Source organism: Festucalex cinctus, chromosome 1 (genome assembly GCF_051991245.1).
Source record: "Festucalex cinctus isolate MCC-2025b chromosome 1, RoL_Fcin_1.0, whole genome shotgun sequence".
NCBI classification, from domain to species: domain Eukaryota; kingdom Metazoa; phylum Chordata; class Actinopteri; order Syngnathiformes; family Syngnathidae; genus Festucalex; species Festucalex cinctus.
In genome coordinates this window covers 44,465,855-44,485,857 of record NC_135411.1, presented here as the reverse complement: position 1 = coordinate 44,485,857, position 20,003 = coordinate 44,465,855, and the positions used below count along the sequence as shown (strand labels likewise).

The following is a 20,003-nucleotide window of genomic DNA, read 5'->3' as shown; positions in this document are numbered from 1 at the left end:
ACCTACTCGCATTTGGTTCCACATCCCTAACTCCTCCACAAAACCTTAACAACTTTTAATGTAACAGCTTTTGCCTTTTTTTTTTTTTAAGCACAAGCCTGAAGTTTTTGTGCTAACATTGGATGCCATTTCAAACCGTAACGCCATAATGTAACAATAAAACATAACTGTGCTGCTTATATAAGATAAAGAGCTCAGTGGAGTGGAGTTTGGAACCGACAGTCTTCAATGGTTATTGTTTATCCAGAGCGTTGATGCAATCCACATTTGAATCTGGCATCTTGTTAGCAGTGCTCAGTGTTTGCACTCCACTACTGGGTAGAGCAATAAGCTCCACCCAGTAGTACAAATTGCCAAGTTTAGTAGAGAAACGGCATTTAATAATTTTTGTGTAACAGGACTGTTTAAAGGTTTAGGGAGCTCTCCAATTTGCAGAATCTTCAGGAGAAGCTTGAAAATACAGGAATTCTTTGGTGCTGCTGACAGAACGAAAGGAAGCGTCATGCTAAGTAAAGATCTTCCAGATATTGAGGTAACATATTTTCTGTCTGTTATGGTGACTGTAATGAAACAAGCATCCACAGCCGTACTATTGACAACACAACAGGTGTTCTGGGCACAAGAATGGAGCAAATAATGCTTAGGCCTATGTGTGTATAAAACAATACAATATTGTACTCACACTACTACAATGTGTAAATTCATTGTTCTCTGTTGTTTAAAAAACGTTTGTCCATACATATGGCTAACATTTAATGGAAACATAACTGCCCCTAATATACTGAGTTGGAGCCAGTTTTCATTGAAAAAAAATTCATTTTTTCATAGTTAAATCTTGGGTGAGACATGATGTGAAAAAATGGTTGTAGACCTGCATGATCATTTTTTAGTCAAGCGTTGCAGTAATACAGTGGAAAAAAATGTATTTTGAGATAAGCAATGTGTTGTTCTACGATTGGTTACCTTAAATATGTCTTTAAATATTTGTCAGCATGTCGCGCCACATGACTTGCTACTGCATTCTTGAAAGCATTTGTCGAGGAATGCAGTGGTGATAGTAGATTGCATCTTCACAACCTCATCTGACCATGTCAATGTCATTTACGTAAGCTATTTCTTGACATGGCAGCCACATTCTATTTCTGTACTTACAACATGGATGGATGGATGGATGGATGGATGGATGGATGGATGGATGGATATACAGTGATGTCTGATATCCAGCCTATATGAGACCCTTTTTCAGCAGCCCGTGGCATGTACTAAAAATTACTTTTGAAATGGTGTGCAATCCTATTTTTTTTATTTATTTTTTTATTATTTTTTTAAGGTGTTGGGTTAGAGGTGTAGCTGTTAAGAAAGTGGGGAGTGTGAGTAATGGAGACTTCCACTACTACTACTACTACTACTACTACTACCGCTAAATTTTTCTAGATATCGTCACTGTCCTGTGAAAAACATGTTCAATTTTTGTCTTTTTATTTTTTTTTTGCATTTATGGAATGAAACTGAAACTGAATGCAGACATAGAGTATAGAGATAATTCTGTTCCAGGAACCAAAATGTTTTCCTCCACTGTCTGCTTAGTGTCAAGGTCCAATTTGTGAGCATATTCCATAAATGTTCTCAAGTATGGTTGGTATACTACAGGTTGCGCTTGTTTGGGTTCTGAATGTGGAGATGGGATTCAACTGTTCTGCATTGGAGGGGCGGATCTATTCAAGTGGGAAACAGGGCCAACCCAAAACTTAAAAAGAAAAAAAGAAAAAAAATCAGCTATTTACCTTATCAACTTTAACGGAAAGCCTTGATGTAGTGCTTTTTTTAAAATAACTTGCATTATATCAACAATCGATGTTTACTTGATTGTTTTTACCATGTTTGATTAAGTTAAACTTAAAAAAAAAAAAAAAAACTTTCTATTTTTCTTTATATCGATCTCGGAGGAAAAAAATTTGGACGCCCCTGACTTTAGTATTTAGTTTTTATTTAAAATTAGTTAATAGTAGGTTGATCATACACTCAAAATTTGGTGTACCCTGCCCTCAGACAGCTGGGATTGGCTTCACCACACCCACGACCCTATTGAGGATAAGCGGTTTGGGAAATGGAAGGATGGAGTTAATTGTTTCTACAACTAATCGAAGGCAGGAAGTACATTAATGCCAGTTTAACAAGTGAATAACAAATTGCACAATAATCTACAGGTGCAGGAACTCTAAACCAAAACTGGCTGGAATCCCAACTAATGTGATTATAAATGGTTGTATTTTTTTGTATACTGTAACTGTATTCATTTTTCTACCATGTTTGAATAGCTCTTTGTTTTGCAGGTAAAAACAGTGTCTTATTGTGGTATAGAATTCATGGTTTTTTCTTTTGCGTATGCCTTCAACTGGTCACAAAACCTCAGTGCAATGACCGGACAGCCCTTCAATATCTTATCTACTCGACCCCAACCATTCAAACAAGGAAACTTCTCCGAATGTTCCATAATGTCAGTGTTTTTGTCATAAAGAGAGATAACAGGTATGTTAGTAAGAGATACGGTACAATGTACGTACCCTTACATGCCCTCACGGAGGTTGAGATCGTTGGATCAAGACCTGCTTATGGTCCTACGCACTCAATTTAAGACCCGCGGTGATCATTCATTCAAGGCTGTTGCTCCAAAGCTCTGGAATGACCTCCCACTGTGTTTGCTCGATTTGGTTGATGCTTTTAAGAGCCAACTTAAAACATATTTGTATTGCCAAGATTTCTAATTTCTGCTGATTATGGGCTGTCTCTTTGACCTTAAATTTGTTTTACCTCTTGTATTTTGTATTTGAGTGTTTTTTTCTGTGATTAATTTTACCTGTGAAGCACTTTGTGACCTTTCTAACCTGTGAAAGGTGCTATATAACTATTTACTTGCTATTTTACTTTCTAAAATATTACATTTTGAAAGACAGAATGGGGGGGGGGGGGGGGTGTCTATGTGTGTGTACGTGTGTGCTGTGTGGCCAGCAAAATAAACATGTCATATTGTTTCCTTTTGACTGATTGACATGTACTTTTTAGAGCATCTTGGCTCTGAATCCAAGGGTCAAGACTCATGCTCAGATCATGTCCACAGCGAACAAGAAGAGAGAAAAGAAACACTGGAAACGCAATCCTGACAGGGGCTGTGATGTATGTCTTTCGCTCCTGGACCTTATGTAATGTTGGTTCATCAATGAATTAAAATCTATACACCAGTACTCAAAATGACTTTGATTATGTAACCTTAATTTCTCTTGAGTAATTTTATCTTTTTTTTTTCCCAGTCCTGTGTTAAGTTAGAGAACAACTTTGATGATATAAAACACACAACGCTGAGCGAGCGTGGAGCTCTTCGAGAGGCTCTGAGGTGAGAATTAAATAAGTCCTCGCATGGACTACATGTTACGAAATGACATTACGGAATGTGATATTGAACAGTACAGCCTGTCTTTCCTCCATGTAATGTTGGAAGAGCTGCTGTGAAAACATATTTGACTAGCTTAGCACTTCAGTATGCCAGCCTATACAATATGAATAGCACCACCTGACTACACTGTCAACTATGTCAATTCTTTGATTAGGTGTCTCAAATGTGTGGATGCTCCCTGTCAGAAGAGCTGTCCCACTAACTTGGACATCAAGTCATTTATTACCAGCATCTCTAATAAGGTACTGCACACACTCAGGTCTCTAAGTTTGTAGACGACACAGCTGTACTTGAGTGCAAAAACTACCTTGTCTTGATTTTTGTGCCCGTGCATGCCTCTTTTTGATTTAGATCGTGCCTCATGCTCGACTTGCACTTGGGCATGAAAATAGAGCCATCAGAATCTACTTGCACTGTTAATGCCAAATGAAATGCATTCGAGGAAACAATTATTTGATCCACTGCTGATTTTGTAAATTCACTCAGTTACAAATAAATGAACCATCTAGTTGTTTGGTGCAGGTATCTTTTAAAAGAGAAAGTCACCATATTGAGAAGAAAAAAAAAAGTTTCTGTACATAACCAGCTGAGATGAAGACTATTTACTGAGTCCTAGAACTAATCTATAGGTATCAAAGGTAACCAATTTGTGGAAGGGGAACAAATGTTGTACTTCCTTTCTTTGATAAAACACAAGTAACTTTAAAAACCTTAATGTACTCATAATGGGTTTTTTTTGGGGGGGGGGTAGAAGTTTTTGGAAGTGGGCAAACCATGTTTTTCTATGTGCGTGTTTGTCTTTCTACATGTCAGAACTACTATGGAGCAGCGCGGGCCATCTTGTCTGACAACCCACTTGGTCTGACCTGTGGAATGGTCTGTCCCACATCTGAGCTGTGTGTTGGGGGATGCAACCTGTATGCCTCTGAAGAAGGGCCCATTAACATCGGAGGTTTGCAGCAGTTTGCGACTGAGGTACAACAAACACAAAATTGTAAATTATTCCCATGAAGTTGGGACATTGTGGGGCTCTGTTAGTGCCAATAGCATTGGTAACGTAAACATCTGTGAAGGCACCATTAATGCTGACAGGTACATACAGGTTTTGGAAAAATATATGCTGCCATCCGAGCAACGTCTTTTTCATTGATGCCAGCGAGACACCAAGACAATACCGAACTGGATTCTGTACATGTTACATCAGCATGCTTCGTAGTAAAAGTGTGGGGACTAGACAAGCCTGCCTGCAGTCCAGACCTGTCTCTCATTGAAAATGTGTGCCACATTATGAAGTGTAAAATATGACGACATTGTACTCTGTGCTTATTTATGTATAACAAAAATGTCCCAACTTCATTGGAATTAATTGGGTTTGTTTGTGCGCGTACATATTTATATGGAGTCATCTACAACTCATCCAACTAGCATTTTAGAGCAGCACTGGCAGCAAAATGATTTGAGGGCATTTTCAGAAAAAAAAAATTGAGGAACGGATTAAATTTAATTGATTGTTAACTTTCCCAGGAATCAGATAAATTGTGTTTTACACATATAACTGTTGTGTTTTTAAATCCACACATGAGTTTAATGACTTAGTTTAGCCTTCACTAACTCATTCAAAGTTAAACTGTTTGTCCTGTGACACAAAATATCTACCAGCAGGTATTCTTTTTGTTTGCCTATGTGCACTGGTGATTTTGAGTCAATCCGCCATAGTAAGGATAAGCTGTGCAGAGAATGGCTTGATGGATTTGGAGGCATGCTTGAAATGTGATCAATGTGTATCTTCACAGGTGTTTAGTAAGATGGGCATCCCTCAAATCCGAAATCCTGAGCTACCGCCACCTGATGAGATGCCGCAGTCTTACCATGCTCCTATTGCTCTTATTGGCTGTGGCCCTGCTTCTATTAGCTGTGCCTCTTTTCTTGGCCGCCTCGGATATGATAACATCACCATATTTGAGAAACAGAAATACACTGGAGGTCTAAGGTATCATCATTCATCAAATATTGACACTCTTGTATAAAGTTGCACAGTACTGCTATTGCACAAGGCTGTTTGTTGTGTGCGTTGTAATGCTCTCAGAATATTTATGGAGACAGCATAATACTACATATGACACCCATAGTTATAAGCAAATAACACATCTTACATACTAGACAAAAGTAGTGTCACAGTTAAAATAAAAAATTCGCCTCACTCCTAGCTATTTTCACTGAAGCAACCCCCTTCGCTCCCGGCTGTTTTACTGTATTTTGACTGACTTTGCAAGGCCCACAGAATATTGTGTTCTATTGCTAAAAAAAAAAAACATGGAAACTACCAAAAGAAAGATTAGAGTGTCTTCATTCATCAGGAAAAACAAACGTATTTTTATCTGTTTCCGTTTGCAGAAATTAGCATTAGAATATAGCTAAGTTTCATCAATATTCACATTCCTAGTGAAAACACTGCCAAAGAGCTTGTTGCAAAATGGCCCTGGCTGATCTCTTATACTCTGCTGCCACCTGCTGGCCATTTTTTGTAATAACTACTATTACTGTAAGCCACCTCTTCATGTCGGAAGCTGCATCAAAGCCTTCTGTATGCTCTTGCATTTAAAAACAAAACAAAAAAACAAACAAACATGGGAATATGGTTTTGGGAATGAATGACCAAGTATTAAAAAACATGTTTACACGTTTTTGGGTTTGAATGAGTCCTGCTTTAACATGACATGTTTGCGAAGAACAAAGCACACATTTTGAGAAGAAAAAAAAACACCTTTTCTTCTGTATTAGTCCATTCAGGTTACAAAAAAAAACTTGTCAACAACAGAATGGAAAAGAATGAACTTTTTTGTTTCCATGCAGCACAGCAGAAATCCCCCAGTTTCGCCTTCCTTATGAAGTTGTCCAGTTTGAAATGGACTTGATGAAGGACCTGGGAGTCAAGGTATGAGCTCTGCTAACTGTACTGTACTGTGTTTAAACTTATACAGTAAAGAGCACCTGGAGAGTGCAGACCTCCACCAAGGCTTACCTAAGGCTTCTGCAAAGTTATACAGCTACCTGAAATTACATTTTGGATACAAAAGAAATTCAGCTTTAGCACAGCGTTACATCCCAATGTTGTAGTTTTTTTTTTTTTTTTTTTTTTTTTTTTTTTTTTTTTTAAATGACCTGTATCATTCTTGGGTGCCAGGGTATGATTGTTTTTATTTTTTATTTTTTTGCGCTAATATGTACCCACAGTTTGGTAATCTCTACCACATTTTAGCAGTCTGTTCCCACAGTTTACTAATCTGTTCCCATAGTTTACTAATATGTACCCACAGTTTACTAATCTGTCACAATTTGACACTGCACTGGCTGCCGCAGAGCTTCCTGTCCCAACCAATCGGTTTCAGCCGGTGTGATGTACTCAAAGAATCACATGTATTTCTTCTTTTATTCACTTTATGAATTTTAGCACAGAGAACTATTAAACATTATCCTTTCCAACATGACTTCACGATGCTACCGAGCCCCAATGGGGTATATGCACTGGGTATATGCCACGGAGGAGGTGGGACTTCCGACTTCCGGGTTTTTGCACATCAGCTTTGTTTCTGGTTCCAGTTTGCTCCGTGTGGGCCGCGTCCTAATAATTGCACTTCGGACTTTTTGCCCCTGGGTTGCACGTTCCCATCGACGGGTGCGAGTGTATAGTGCGTCTGTCTCAGTTGTCTGAAGCATTTAAGAGAGCTGAGACCTCCTGCGCGCACCCGCCCATCCGGAGGAGCGCGTGGTTGGGGGGCGTGGGGGTAAGGGTGTGAGTGTTGGAACCCTCTCTCATTTCCACAAAATCAAAATGGCATGAAGTTTCTCGCCTGTTTCACACTCCACACTACCCCAGTTTTCAAATGAATCAAACTTGTATGTATATATTCGAGTGTTCTTCTCCGTTTCGTATTGACGTGCTAAACTGTGGGTAGAGATTATTAAACTGTGGGAATAGATTACTAAACTGTGGGTACAGTTTACTTTTAACTGTGGGTACAAATTAGTAAATTGTGGGAACAGTTTACTAAACTGTGGGTACATATTACTAAACAGTAGGGGTGTTAAAATAAATCGATTCGGCGATATATCGCGATACTACATCGCGCGATTCTCGAATCGATTCAATAAAAAAAATCTATTTTATTTATTTATTTATTTATTTATTTATTTTTAAGAGCTCAGAATTGTTCATTCGGTAGTTACCGATTCAACGTCTTATCATCATTGCCTTTTTTTTTTTTTGTGTGTATGTGTGAATCGATTTTTAAACTTCCATTTTTAATGGAAAAATATTCAACAAAACATCTGACTTCGGGTTAGGATTCACACCTTGAGCATGGAAGAATGTTATATGAACGGAACATTAAGCCTTAATATTTTATTTTAATGCTGTTCAAACATGAAACAGATTACAACCTCTATAAGACTGAAATTTCAGATAAATAAATAATACATTTTCATATAAATCTTACACTCTACAAGCTTACTGATTAGTATTTTCTAAATTTGAATGAAAAAAATCGCAACAATCGACTTATAAATTCGCATCGGGATTAATCGGTATCGAATGGAATCGTGACCTGTGAATCGTGATACGAATCGAATCGTCAGGTACTAGGCAATTCACACCCCTACTAAACAGGGGGTACAGTTTACTAAACTGGGAACAGATAAACTGTGGGAACAGTTTACCGTAATTTCCGGACTATAAACCGTGACTTTTGTCACAAACGTTCAACCATGCGGCTTATACAATGATGCGGCTAATTTATGCATTTTTTCTAATGGCCGCCAGGGGTACTTGAGCAGAAACGGTAAGAGTGAGACAGGTGGAATCTATGTGTCGAGGAAGACGCACGTTTAATGTAACTTGGCGCTTTGTGCATGAATAAAATTAGCATGAACAGACCCTCATCATGGAAAATAGTAGTACAAGAAGTGTCAGTCTCAGTGACTTTTACCGGTATGTTATTTTTAACCAGCCCTGTTAGTTACTACCGTATTGCTGCTGTGCTACTGCCGTGTCACAGGCACTGTTTGGAAAGAAAAGCTAATATTAACCCTTTGAAAACTCTTTCTGTGTACCGTCTTTCTTTGTAAATATCTCATGTTTCAATGTGGGCATGTGCGGCTTATAGTCAGGTACGGCTTATGTATGTACAAAATGCTTTTTCCTTTAGAAATGTACTGGGTGCGGCTTATAATCAAGTGTGCTCTATAGTCCGGAAATGATGGTAGGAAACTGGGGGTACAGATTAAAAATAAATAAATAAATCATACCCTGGCACCAAAGGGGCTCTGTCGAGAAGAGACACACAGTATATAAGAAATGGGGTTTTAAAATATATCCGGTATTATGATTCATATACCGATAGTAACCCAAGTCATTTATATCTTTCCTATAATAGTACACATAATTTTGCTTTGCTTCCTAAAGAGGGGTTGGTTTGTGATTCGGAACAGGTGGTGTGTGAGATGGGTCTTGGTATAAATGGCATGACTCTGAGTTCTCTGAAAGAAGACGGTTTCAAGGCAGTCTTCATTGGAATTGGTGAGTCCTCTTCAATTTAAAAAAGCTGGGGGGAGTGGGGGGGGGGGGGGGGGGTCAGATGTTCAGGCAATCTGACGTTACTGTTAATGTATTTTTTAGTAGAGGAAATTAAGTTGTGTTGTTTTAAGTCAGGCTTTATGAGGCAATTAATTATATTTGATCATTTGAATTTGAAACTTGGGTTGTGGTAAGTCTGTTGATCGAAAACCGTAAAGTGTATTATCCCAGCGTTTCAGTATTATGAACATAATGGTAAGACTGGTCTTTTTTAAAATAAATAAATTAAACTAAACATATTTACTTCAATAACAACTCTCTAGTTTGAATGTCCAATTATTTCAACAAGTGTGTTACTAGGGGTTAAGAATTCAATTGCCATTGCATTTCTACATATTTAAAAAATATACAATAAATTAGGGCTGGGAATCTTTGACTGTCTCACGATTCGATTCGATTACGATTTTTGGGTCTACGATTCGATTCAGAATCGAGTTTCGATTCTCGATTCAAACAATTTACGATTCAAAATTATTTGATTGACAAATGATTTCTGATTCAATTTACAGATATGCACAACATTGTCATGATCTACTCCAGTCTGCTTTGCAAAACAAAATGGCAAATAGAGACATTCAAGTGTCTTCTTTTTTTTGTTTTTGTTTAAACATTTATTAATTTTGTATTGTAAGTGCATTTTCCACAAAAACAGCATGTGGGCTACAACTGCCTTTTCCCCTTCTTCTTCATTTTTAATTTAAATAAAATCGATTTTTGGATATTAATATCGATTCGATTCGATTAATAAATGAGAATCTCGATTCTTTTATGAATCAATTTTTTGGCACACCCCTACAATAAATGTATTCATTTGAAATGGGTTTAATGCAGACACCATGATAGACTAGAGGTTAGCACGTGGTTTTCTTGCGGGGGCTCCACCTTCCTTCCGTATTGTAAAAAGTTTCACTCAAAACTCAATTGTCCATTGGCGTGAATGTGAGTTTATAAGATTGACTACCAACCATTCCAGGTGTACCCCACCTGTTGCCCCAAACCAGCTGGGATATGCTCTAGTTCACTTGCAATTCTAATGTGGATAGGTGGTATAAGAAATTGATGGATGTATTTAATGTATTTGAATCACTTTATACAGGAGAAATGTAGACCCATACACAGAGGTAAATATTTTTTGTGTGTGTAATTTTAGGTCTCCCTCAGGCCAACAGAGCAAAAATCTTCCAGGGTTTATCCATGGATCAAGGCTTCTTCACTTCCAAAGATTTTCTGCCCATGGTGGCCACAGCAAGCAAAAAAGGTTTTGTAGTGCACACACGTGCGTGTACACACTCACTGTGCCCACTAGTGTCCCATCATCCTGTCTTTCTCCCTCCAGGGATGTGCCAGTGTCGTTCCTCCCTCCCTGAGTTACGAGGAGTGGTGATTGTCCTGGGTGCCGGCGACACTGCCTTCGACTGTGCAACCTCTGCCCTCCGCTGTGGAGCCAAGAAAGTGTTTGTCTGTTTCAGGAAAGGATTCACCAACATTCGGGCTGTTCCTGAGGAGGTATGGAGGTCTGGTATAGATAAGCAGAGAGAAAGAGAGACAGAGATTAATGCCTTTTTTTAATCAGATGGAGTTGGCTAAGGAGGAGCAGTGTGAGTTCCTCCCCTTCCTCTCTCCCCGAGAGGTCATCATGAAGAATGGGCGCATTGCTGGATTACAGTTTTGTCGCACTGAGCAGGCCGAGGATGGAAATTGGTTGGACGATGAGGACCAAGTTGTGCGGTTGAAGGCAGATTACATCATCAGTGCTTTTGGATCTATGCTCAGTGAGCCAGCAGGTAATCAAATCCTAAAACAGAGAAGGGAAACAAAAAGCCACACTTTCTCAGCACTACTGGAGGACCCACATGTTGTAGGCCTGAGCACTTCCTAATCAGATGAATGACAAAAATGTCATTTTAAATAAGGATAAAATGTGTGCATGTCTTTTTTTTTTTTTTATTGAACCAATGTACAGAAGAGTGTCTTAGTCCTGTATAAGGCAGTAAAGTTCATCCTCACTGGGGATTTTCCATTGTATCCTCTGAATTGTGGGTGATTTGTCACAACAGCTGCTTGCCCAATTAAGCCACCAATACACATATATAACAAGCAGTGAACGTATCCATTAATTTTGGAGGACCCAAATTCAGTAACTCCTCGTGCACTTGAAAGAAATTGACAATGGTTCTTGTAAAAACTAAACAAAATGCTATTTGTGTACTTTTGATATCTGTATTTTAGTGGCTCATTAGGTTGAACTATTTCATGTCTGATAGTATCTCGAGGAAAACTAGACAGGTTTGTTTTTACATTCAGTGTACCCATACAATCTGGTTTCTATATCAGTAGCATACACCATTTTCTTTACCTATTTGGTCCTGGCTTCTTGTCTGACAAGCTCTTTCCTTGCTCTGGTGGTTTTTAACATAAGCAATGTCTGCCATCTAGTGGTGAACACTCCACTACTGTAAAACCTCTTTATTTTCTAAACTTAATCGAGGCCCACTCTTGAGTTTGGCAGGCCAGCCGCCAATAATGCCTTCGTAACATGATCTTTTTTCTTTGTTAATTATACTTTTTTAAATTTCTTGAATGTTCATTGTGTGCAGTGAGTGAGGCTATGTCTCCAGTCAAGCTGAGCCGTTGGGGTACTCCTGAGGTCAACACAGAAACCATGCAAACCAGTGAGCCTTGGGCATTTGCAGGAGGAGACGTTGCTGGACTGGCAAACACCACAGTGGAATCAGTGAATGACGGCAAACAAGCCTCTTGGCATATTCATAGATACATACAGGTACTAATTGTTATTATCAGTAAACTTACAAAGTACATGCTTGTGATTACTGTTGAAATATCTGCATTAAATACCTTATATTTCTCACTACCTTTATGTGCTATTTCTTGTAATTGCATCATTCTGTGGGATCTACATAACAATGACCACATATCTTGATAATATCTCCTTGTTTAACCTCACAGCTTCCAGTTATTTATTCTCAATTTATTGTAGCAGAGAGCAATTGCAAGTCTATGTGCTAACATAACAAGAGTCCATCTGTTTTCATTCTGCAGTCCCTCTATGGCCAGACAATTGATACGGTTCCAAAGATGCCACTGTTCTATAGTGCTATTGATCAGGTGGACATTAGTGTGGAGGTTTGTGGAATAAAGTTTCCCAACCCGTTTGGCCTGGCCTCTGCCCCTCCCACCACTAGCGCAGCCATGATCCGAAGAGCTTTTGAACAAGGATGGGGTTTTGCGTTGACCAAGACATTTGGGTTGGATAAGGTAAATGCATACTTGATTCATAATGCTCAACTGTGCATGCATTATGCAGAAAGCTGTTGCAGTAATTTGATTATATCATTGATAGACAGATGATGTTCCTCTGTCTCTGCAGGACCTGGTTACTAATGTTTCACCTCGTATTGTACGTGGTACTACCTCTGGTCACGTCTATGGACCAGGTCAGGGATCATTCCTCAATATTGAGCTGATCAGTGAAAAGACAGCAGCCTACTGGTGTCAGTCAGTTGCAGAGCTTAAGAAAGACTTTCCAAAAAATGCAAGTTTTTATTACTACTTACTACATTGCCATTTTGGCTTTATACTTTTCTAGTGTGATAGATTTTGAAAAAACATACTTTATTTGTCTGTCACTCAGATTGTGATCTCGAGCATAATGTGCGGTTACAACCAGGAAGACTGGACAGAATTGGCTCAGATGGCTGTGGTAAGCTGACTCAAATGTTATATACATGTCACTGCTGTGTTGTTTCGGTGATAAACTTGACATGTACACTATATCACTTCAGAAATCAGGTGCTGATGCTTTGGAGCTGAACCTGTCCTGTCCACATGGGATGGGGGAGAGAGGCATGGGGCTGGCCTGTGGGCAGGTACTCAGTCTCTCTCTCGCTCACTCACACACAACTAAAATACAGTCACTTTTTGGATGAGTTGGTCAATTACAGTGTATATTACATATTAGGACCCTGTGCTGGTGCGTAACATTTGCCGCTGGGTGCGAGCTGCTTCATCCATCCCATTCTTTGCCAAATTGACACCAAATGTTACCAACATTGTCGATATTGCCAAGGCTGCCTATGAAGGTATATCCATATTGTATTTTCATATTCCATTGTACTTCTTGAATAACTTATGTGTAGAATATTGTATAAGACTGCATCATTTTATGCTCCATAACTTGCATATTATCAATACCAAGTATCAAATGTATACAGCAAATGTGTATTTCAGGTGGAGCAGATGGAGTTACAGCCACAAACACTGTTTCAGGCATGATGGGACTGAAGGCTGATGGCTCGCCGTGGCCAGGTGTCGGAGCTGGCAAACGCACCACATATGGTGGGGTGTCAGGTAAAGACACATATAGTATACATACAATGTCAACAAACATGTCAAGTGTTTTCATTTCCACTCAACTCTGACATATTTTTAACAATGCAGTTCCAAATACCCATTGTGAATTCATGAACCATGCCCGAGTTGTAAGAGCAGAAATCATTTGAGAACTCAAATGTAGTCAATTCTACTCTACTAGATTTCCACTCGGGCTCCCCATATTGAATCAGACCCAAAATTGCAGATCCACATCAAGTAATTACTGTAAAACCTGCTTCATAATTGGGCAATAATAAAGCTGATCTTTCTGAGTTATAATCGAACAAACATAACTAGAAATGATTACCGGTAAATCACTGGCACGTGTTATCATTTGTGCAGGTAATGCCATCAGACCAATTACTCTCAGAGCTGTATCTGCTATCGCCAGAGCACTTCCTGGTTTTCCAGTTTTAGCCACTGGGGGAATTGACTCAGCAGAAACCGGTTTACAGTTTCTTCATGCTGGTGCCTCAGTGCTACAGGTGACACTTTCACTGGGATAAAATGTGTGCTAATGTGCTTTTCTTTCACTTAACTGCATTACAATTAGGCACATGATATCAATTTTAATTTAACAGCATCCATATTATATGGCTTGTTTGACCATATACGCAGGTGTGCAGTGCTGTTCAGAACCAAGACTTCACTTTGATTGAGGACTACTGTGTAGGTATGCAACTATCTTTCTCTATTTGCACCACGTTAACTAGTTTACTTAGATTTGAATTCATCATGGTGAGTGTAACTTTTGTGTATGCATAGGTTTGAAGACTTTGCTGTACTTGAAGAGCCTTGACATGAATGCCTGGGATGGACAGTCTCCTCCAACAGAGAGACACCAGAAGGGAAAACCCATTCCGAGACTGGAAGACCTAGTTGGACAGGTATATTAAATATGGTCATAGTGATCCATATGCCAATTCTCAATTAATGGTCTGCCCTCAAATACACTCCTCCCCACAGCAAACAAAGAATGTGGGAGACCATGCCAATTAGACACTATACCCAAATTCACAGGCATGTAGGCAGGATGCAGATAATGCCAAAAATAGGGTCAGAACAGTGTGCAACTTGCCAGTGGCTTGAAAAAAGATAAGACGCAGCTGCTGTACTGTAAGAAACGTGGCTTTAAATAGTCAATCTTTTTAACAACAAAAATAAATAATTCAATGCAACATACTAGTGCTGTCAAAAGATTACATTTTTTAAACTAATCGCACAAATTCCTCTAATTAATTGTAATTAATTGCAATTAGTTTTTCAAGTTTTGCTTGTACTTTTTTCTTCAAAGCTTGTAACAAATATTTACTTTAGTAAAGTCTTGGAATTAATGTAAAAATCATCAAATAGAAACTCTATTTAGAATCAGACACTGTTCTAATGACTTTTTTTGATCCTTGAAGAGAATGCTTCTCAAAATTCATATGTGAAACATAACAATCAAAATGGACTCAAACAATTCTCAGAACTTCTCGCTTACATGTTTAGTTGTGCACCACACTCGAGCAGCATTGGTTTGCGAGGCCCCGCGGTGGTAACTTGAGCAGGGAATTTTTCTGTGAGATGGTAACGCCAAAGGCATACAAACATACTATTTGAATTTGGCTCTGCAAAGTGCGCAAATTACTTTAGAGCTCTCCAACAAGCATCAAGTAAGTAAATAAGAAAGTAAAACTACTACTCGTTAACACTGAGTTAACTAAGTTAATTTTTAATGCTTGAATGAATTTAAATTAATCTCCAGAGTTATGGTTTAATTTTGACAGCCCTACAAAATACAAATCCACATGGTATTAGTTGTTAAACTAAATAGATGCAATTTAGCCAATGTAAGTATATTGCAAAATAACACAATATGTTGAGAATACATAATACAATATAAGAAATGTTGATATCTCAGTGAAATGAAAAAAAAAAAAAATAGTTGTGATGTGGATGGTCTGTCATTGTTTTCATGACACAAGCGGTCTAATAAATGTGTTGAGCACCGTGTGTACCTGTGTGCATGCGTGTGTAGAGTCTGCCGAGTTTTGGACCATACCTTCAGAAGAGAACAGAGGCCATTGCACAGTATAAGAAACAGCTGAAAGATGCTGGTGTTGCAGATGTGCCGAAAGCCAACGTCGCCAAAATGAGCACCCCTAAAAAAACAGTTCCAGCTGTCAAGGTGTGGTGCAGGCACTCACGCATACAGAATATAATCTGTTGCCTGATTTGTTCTATTAAAATGTAAAAACAATTCAAAGCTGTATGTACGCTCTGCATAACTACATGGTTTTGTATGTGTGTTTACTTGTTTGCAGGATGTGATAGCAAGAGCGTTGCGCCACATCGGAGCCTATCAAGAGCTTGACAACATGGAGCAGGTATTGATTAACGTATCACTTATTTGCATCAAACGGGAATAAAACCTTATAAGAATGCTAAATGTAATCCTATTATATAGGGAAAAATAAAATCATTCTCTTTTTTAAAAAAAAAAAAAAGGTCTAATGTTGATATTTCATTTGTCCTAATTATCAGGTTCAAGCTCTGATAGATGAGGAGATGTGTATCAACTGTGGGAAATGTTACATAACCTGCAATGACTCAGGCTATCAGGTATATATGTGGTGATACGAAATGAACTGTACTTTGATGCTTACTTTGTCATTCAAGGTCAGGTATATATCTTCAGTCCTGTTGACATACAAATTTCCTGGATCCTGTTTTTGAATTGACAGCATGATGGACAAGTGGCTAACAGGTCTTCCCCACTACACAAGTTTAAAATCTCAGCTCTGGCCTTCCTGTGTGGCATTTGTATGCTTCTCCCTTTCTGGGTACTCTGGCATACGCCATCTTTCCAAAACATGTTTCTTTGGTTAATCATAGACTAAATTGTCCATAGGTATGAATGAGAGTGTGAATGCTTTTCTGTCTTATTGGCTGATAGGGTGTTACTTGCCTCTCACCCAAAGTCAACTGATGCTACAGCTCACCTGTGACCCTAGTGAGGAATAGTATTTTTTTTTTTTTTAAGATGGATTGCTCCTCTTGTCTTCTGCTTTCCCCCAACTCTAACCATAGTCAGAGTGGCTGGGTTTGAATTTCAGCCCAAACACTTCAGGGCATAATTTACATGTTCTCCCTATCGTTAATATGGATTTTCTTTGAGCACTCTGGTATCCGCCCAGATGTCAAAAACATGCTTGGTATAGGTTAATTGAACACTTTGTCATAGCCCACTGGTGTGAATTCAAGTGCGATTGACTGATGACCAGTCCAGAGGGTACCCCACCTTGACAGGCTGCAGCTCACATTTGACCCTCAACAGATGTAGAAAATGGAAAGATGTAGCTAATATTGGCTTTGCAGATTTTAAATAATATAATATACCCGCGACCCTTGTGAGGAATAAGCGGTCAAGAAAATGGATGGGTGGATGCATGTAGGAATATATCCTTATATCATGCGTATTTTCACAAATCACATTTCGGATGCACTCTGTGCTTCAATGGCGTTTTCCTTATTGTTTCCACAGGCTATAACATTCGACCCAGAGACTCATCTTCCATTTGTAACTGACAGCTGTACTGGGTGTACTCTGTGCCTGAGTGTCTGTCCAATCATAGACTGCATCAAGATGGTTAACAGGACAACACCGTATCAACCCAAGAGGGGTGTGCCAATTAATCCAGTCTGCTGAAACAAAAGTCAAACAAAACTTCACCTTGTCTGGATTTTAACACATGGATGAAATATGTCACAACACTAATATATGCTTATATTAATTAACAGAGTGTTTTTCTTCATGGAGCCAATTCTGTTACCTTTTGATTGTGAGACTTCAGCAATATAAACTTATTTTGTTGGCGGCATGTTGCTGAGATTTTTGTTTGTTTGATTTTCTTTTATTCCAAGTAGCGTCCTGAAATATATTTTTATTTCAAAATAGATAAATGGATGGATGTCAAGTCTCTGTAAAACTATTAACTATGAAATTCATGCTATTGTTACATATCCATAGTATAGCTTGGATTTTTTTTTAAACTTTATGCAATTTGAGATCACAGTATGACACCACTGAACAAAACATACATTTTGAAAAAAATTACATGAATTAACTGTTGTGATCAGTACTTTATGGGTGAACTTATCATTTGTATAATTATCAGCACTTGTAGTGATTATAGTGTCAAAATTAACATTAAAATGTTAATTTTAATGTTAATTTTAAATCTGTTTCGTAATGCTGTTGATAAAAAAAAAAGATTGGTATTTTATTTCAAAATGAGTATCTATAATTACAGTGTTTTAAAGAACAATATACCGGTGCCAGAATTTCTTTCAGGATCAATAAAATATCTTATTCTAGTAGTTGGCTGGGTTATTCTATCAAAATTCAACAATTGAATAAATTGTATTAAAACAATAATACAAGTACATCCGATAAGACATGTTTTGGGTGGATGCACTTTTGATTTTAATCAAAGATGCAAAGAAACACGGGGTTAACAATGGGTGACCAAGTAATTGGATAAAGCTTGAACGGTTGACTACTTATGTTTTATCATTGAAAGGGCATTGTTTCAAGTTTGGTTAAAAAAAAAAAAACAAGAAAAAAAAACAAGAAAAAAAAACAAGGCATTACATAATTGCAATGGTAGGAATTAACAAAATACAAATACTTTGTTACCTGCGATTGGCTGGCAACCAGTCCAGGGTGTCCCCCGCCTCCCGACCTTGTGAGGAATAAGCGGTCAAGAAAATGGATGGAAATACTTAGTTACTTAAGTATATTTTTCAGGAATCTACTTGAGCATTGGCGGCACGGTAGTCGAGTGGGTAGCACGTCGGCTTCCCAGTTCTGAGGTCTCCGGTTCGAGTCCAGGCTCGGACCTTCCTGGGTGGAGTTTGCATGTTCTCCCCGTGCCCGCGTGGGTCTTCTCCGGGTACTCCGGTCTCCTCCCACATTCCAAAGACATGCATGGCAGGTTAATTGGGTGCTCCGAATTGTCCCTAGGTGTGTGGATGGTTGTTCGTCTCTGTGTGCCCTGCGATTGGTTGGCAACCAGTCCAGGGTGTCCCCCGCCTACTGCCCAGAGCCAGCTGAGATAGGCGCCAGCAGCCCCCGTGACCCTTGTGAGGAATAAGCGGTCAAGAAAATGGATGGATGGATACTTGAGCATTTATTTTTCTTTTTGCTTTTAGTGCCTACAATTAAAAACAGGTATCTGCAGTTTTGAGCCTTTTGTCAGGCAGCACCCAAGGACTAGCCCATGGGCCTGTTCTAACAATAGTTTACCAGTGATGGGACAGTATGATTTGATTTTTCTAGGCATGTTGTAGAATGATCATTTGAAAATGTAAACACTGGCAGAGATTTAGATTATGAAATATTTAGCCTATCTATTTCCAAATTATTGTGAAAACCATTAAAATGATCATTGTTTTCACATAAATGAATATCATTCAGTATTAATAACTTAATTAATAGCATTATTAAAGGCATTTCAGTTAGTGTGTATCAAACTGGTCGCCCTTCATATTACTTGTAATCAGTAGGCCTACCCAAAAAGAAGCTCTCAGTTTCAGAAAGTATGGTGACCTAGTATCTATTAACTAACCTACACTAAGTATGCAGTACCGAAGTTATAAATAAAGTAAATATATGTAATATATTTTTAAAAATATCAAACAACCAAACCGTTCGTAACCTAGAAACGTCATATGTTGGTAACGAGGCCAGGAAGTACAGCTGTGATCTAACATTTACATACACTTGAAAAGAACATAATGTCATGGCTTCCCTGCAATTATTTCTACAACTCTGTTTTTTCTCTGATAGTGATTGAAACAGATGCTTCTTTGTCACAAAAAACATCCATAAAGTTTGGTTCTTTTATTACTTTATTATCGGTTAACAGAAAAGGTGACCAAATCTTCTGGGTCAAAAATATACATAGGCTATATACAGCAATATGACTGAGCAATTTTTGTGACTTAGAAAGTTAGTCAATGAAATGAGCTTCATACCATTGTCTCTTAACTTCTTGTGTGTGATTATTGAGTGACTGCGACTTCTCTGAGGCTATTGAAATAGGGTTCATCGGATACCAATGACTACAACTGCAACAAGGACAGTCAATTAAAGGAACTCAGCAGTGTCAAAACTCATCTGAAAACACAAATAATTGACATGAACAAGTCAGGAAATTTTCTTGGAGCCATTTCAAAGCATCAGTAGGTCCCAAGGCCAACAGTGCAAGCAATTGTTCGCAATTGGCACTGCCATGATCAGGAAGAAAATGCATGCTATCACCTGCTGCTGAGAGAAAATTAGTCAGGAGGGTGAAGAGTCAACTCAGAACCACCAAAAAGCAGATCTCCACAGTCAAGCTGTCAAGCATGTTTTTGCATCGTCATGGACTGAAAGGCTGCCGTGCAAGAAGGAAAGCTCTTGCTCCGAAGTGGCACCTTAAGGCTCGACTGAAGTTTGCTGCTGATCATATGGACAAAGATAGGACCTTCTGGAGGAAAGTT

At 38.6% G+C, this 20,003-nt stretch overlaps 1 protein-coding gene across 1 annotated transcript; it reads left to right on the top strand.

Moving 5' to 3' along the window:
• The first annotated feature begins 297 nt into the window (after positions 1 to 297).
• On the top strand, positions 298 to 17,834 carry dpydb (dihydropyrimidine dehydrogenase b). The gene is made up of 25 exons (XM_077536995.1): positions 298 to 532; positions 3,064 to 3,174; positions 3,309 to 3,391; positions 3,606 to 3,693; positions 4,265 to 4,426; positions 5,245 to 5,441; positions 6,305 to 6,386; positions 8,939 to 9,026; positions 10,234 to 10,341; positions 10,420 to 10,589; positions 10,657 to 10,867; positions 11,681 to 11,865; positions 12,144 to 12,359; positions 12,472 to 12,636; positions 12,736 to 12,804; positions 12,887 to 12,970; positions 13,063 to 13,183; positions 13,332 to 13,451; positions 13,818 to 13,960; positions 14,094 to 14,148; positions 14,241 to 14,362; positions 15,496 to 15,645; positions 15,782 to 15,844; positions 16,002 to 16,079; positions 17,002 to 17,834. Exons 1-25 carry the CDS (start codon positions 503 to 505, stop codon positions 17,164 to 17,166), a joined length of 3,066 nt encoding a protein of 1,021 aa, XP_077393121.1. The 5' UTR covers positions 298 to 502; the 3' UTR covers positions 17,167 to 17,834.
• The last annotated feature ends 2,169 nt before the right edge of the window (positions 17,835 to 20,003 follow it).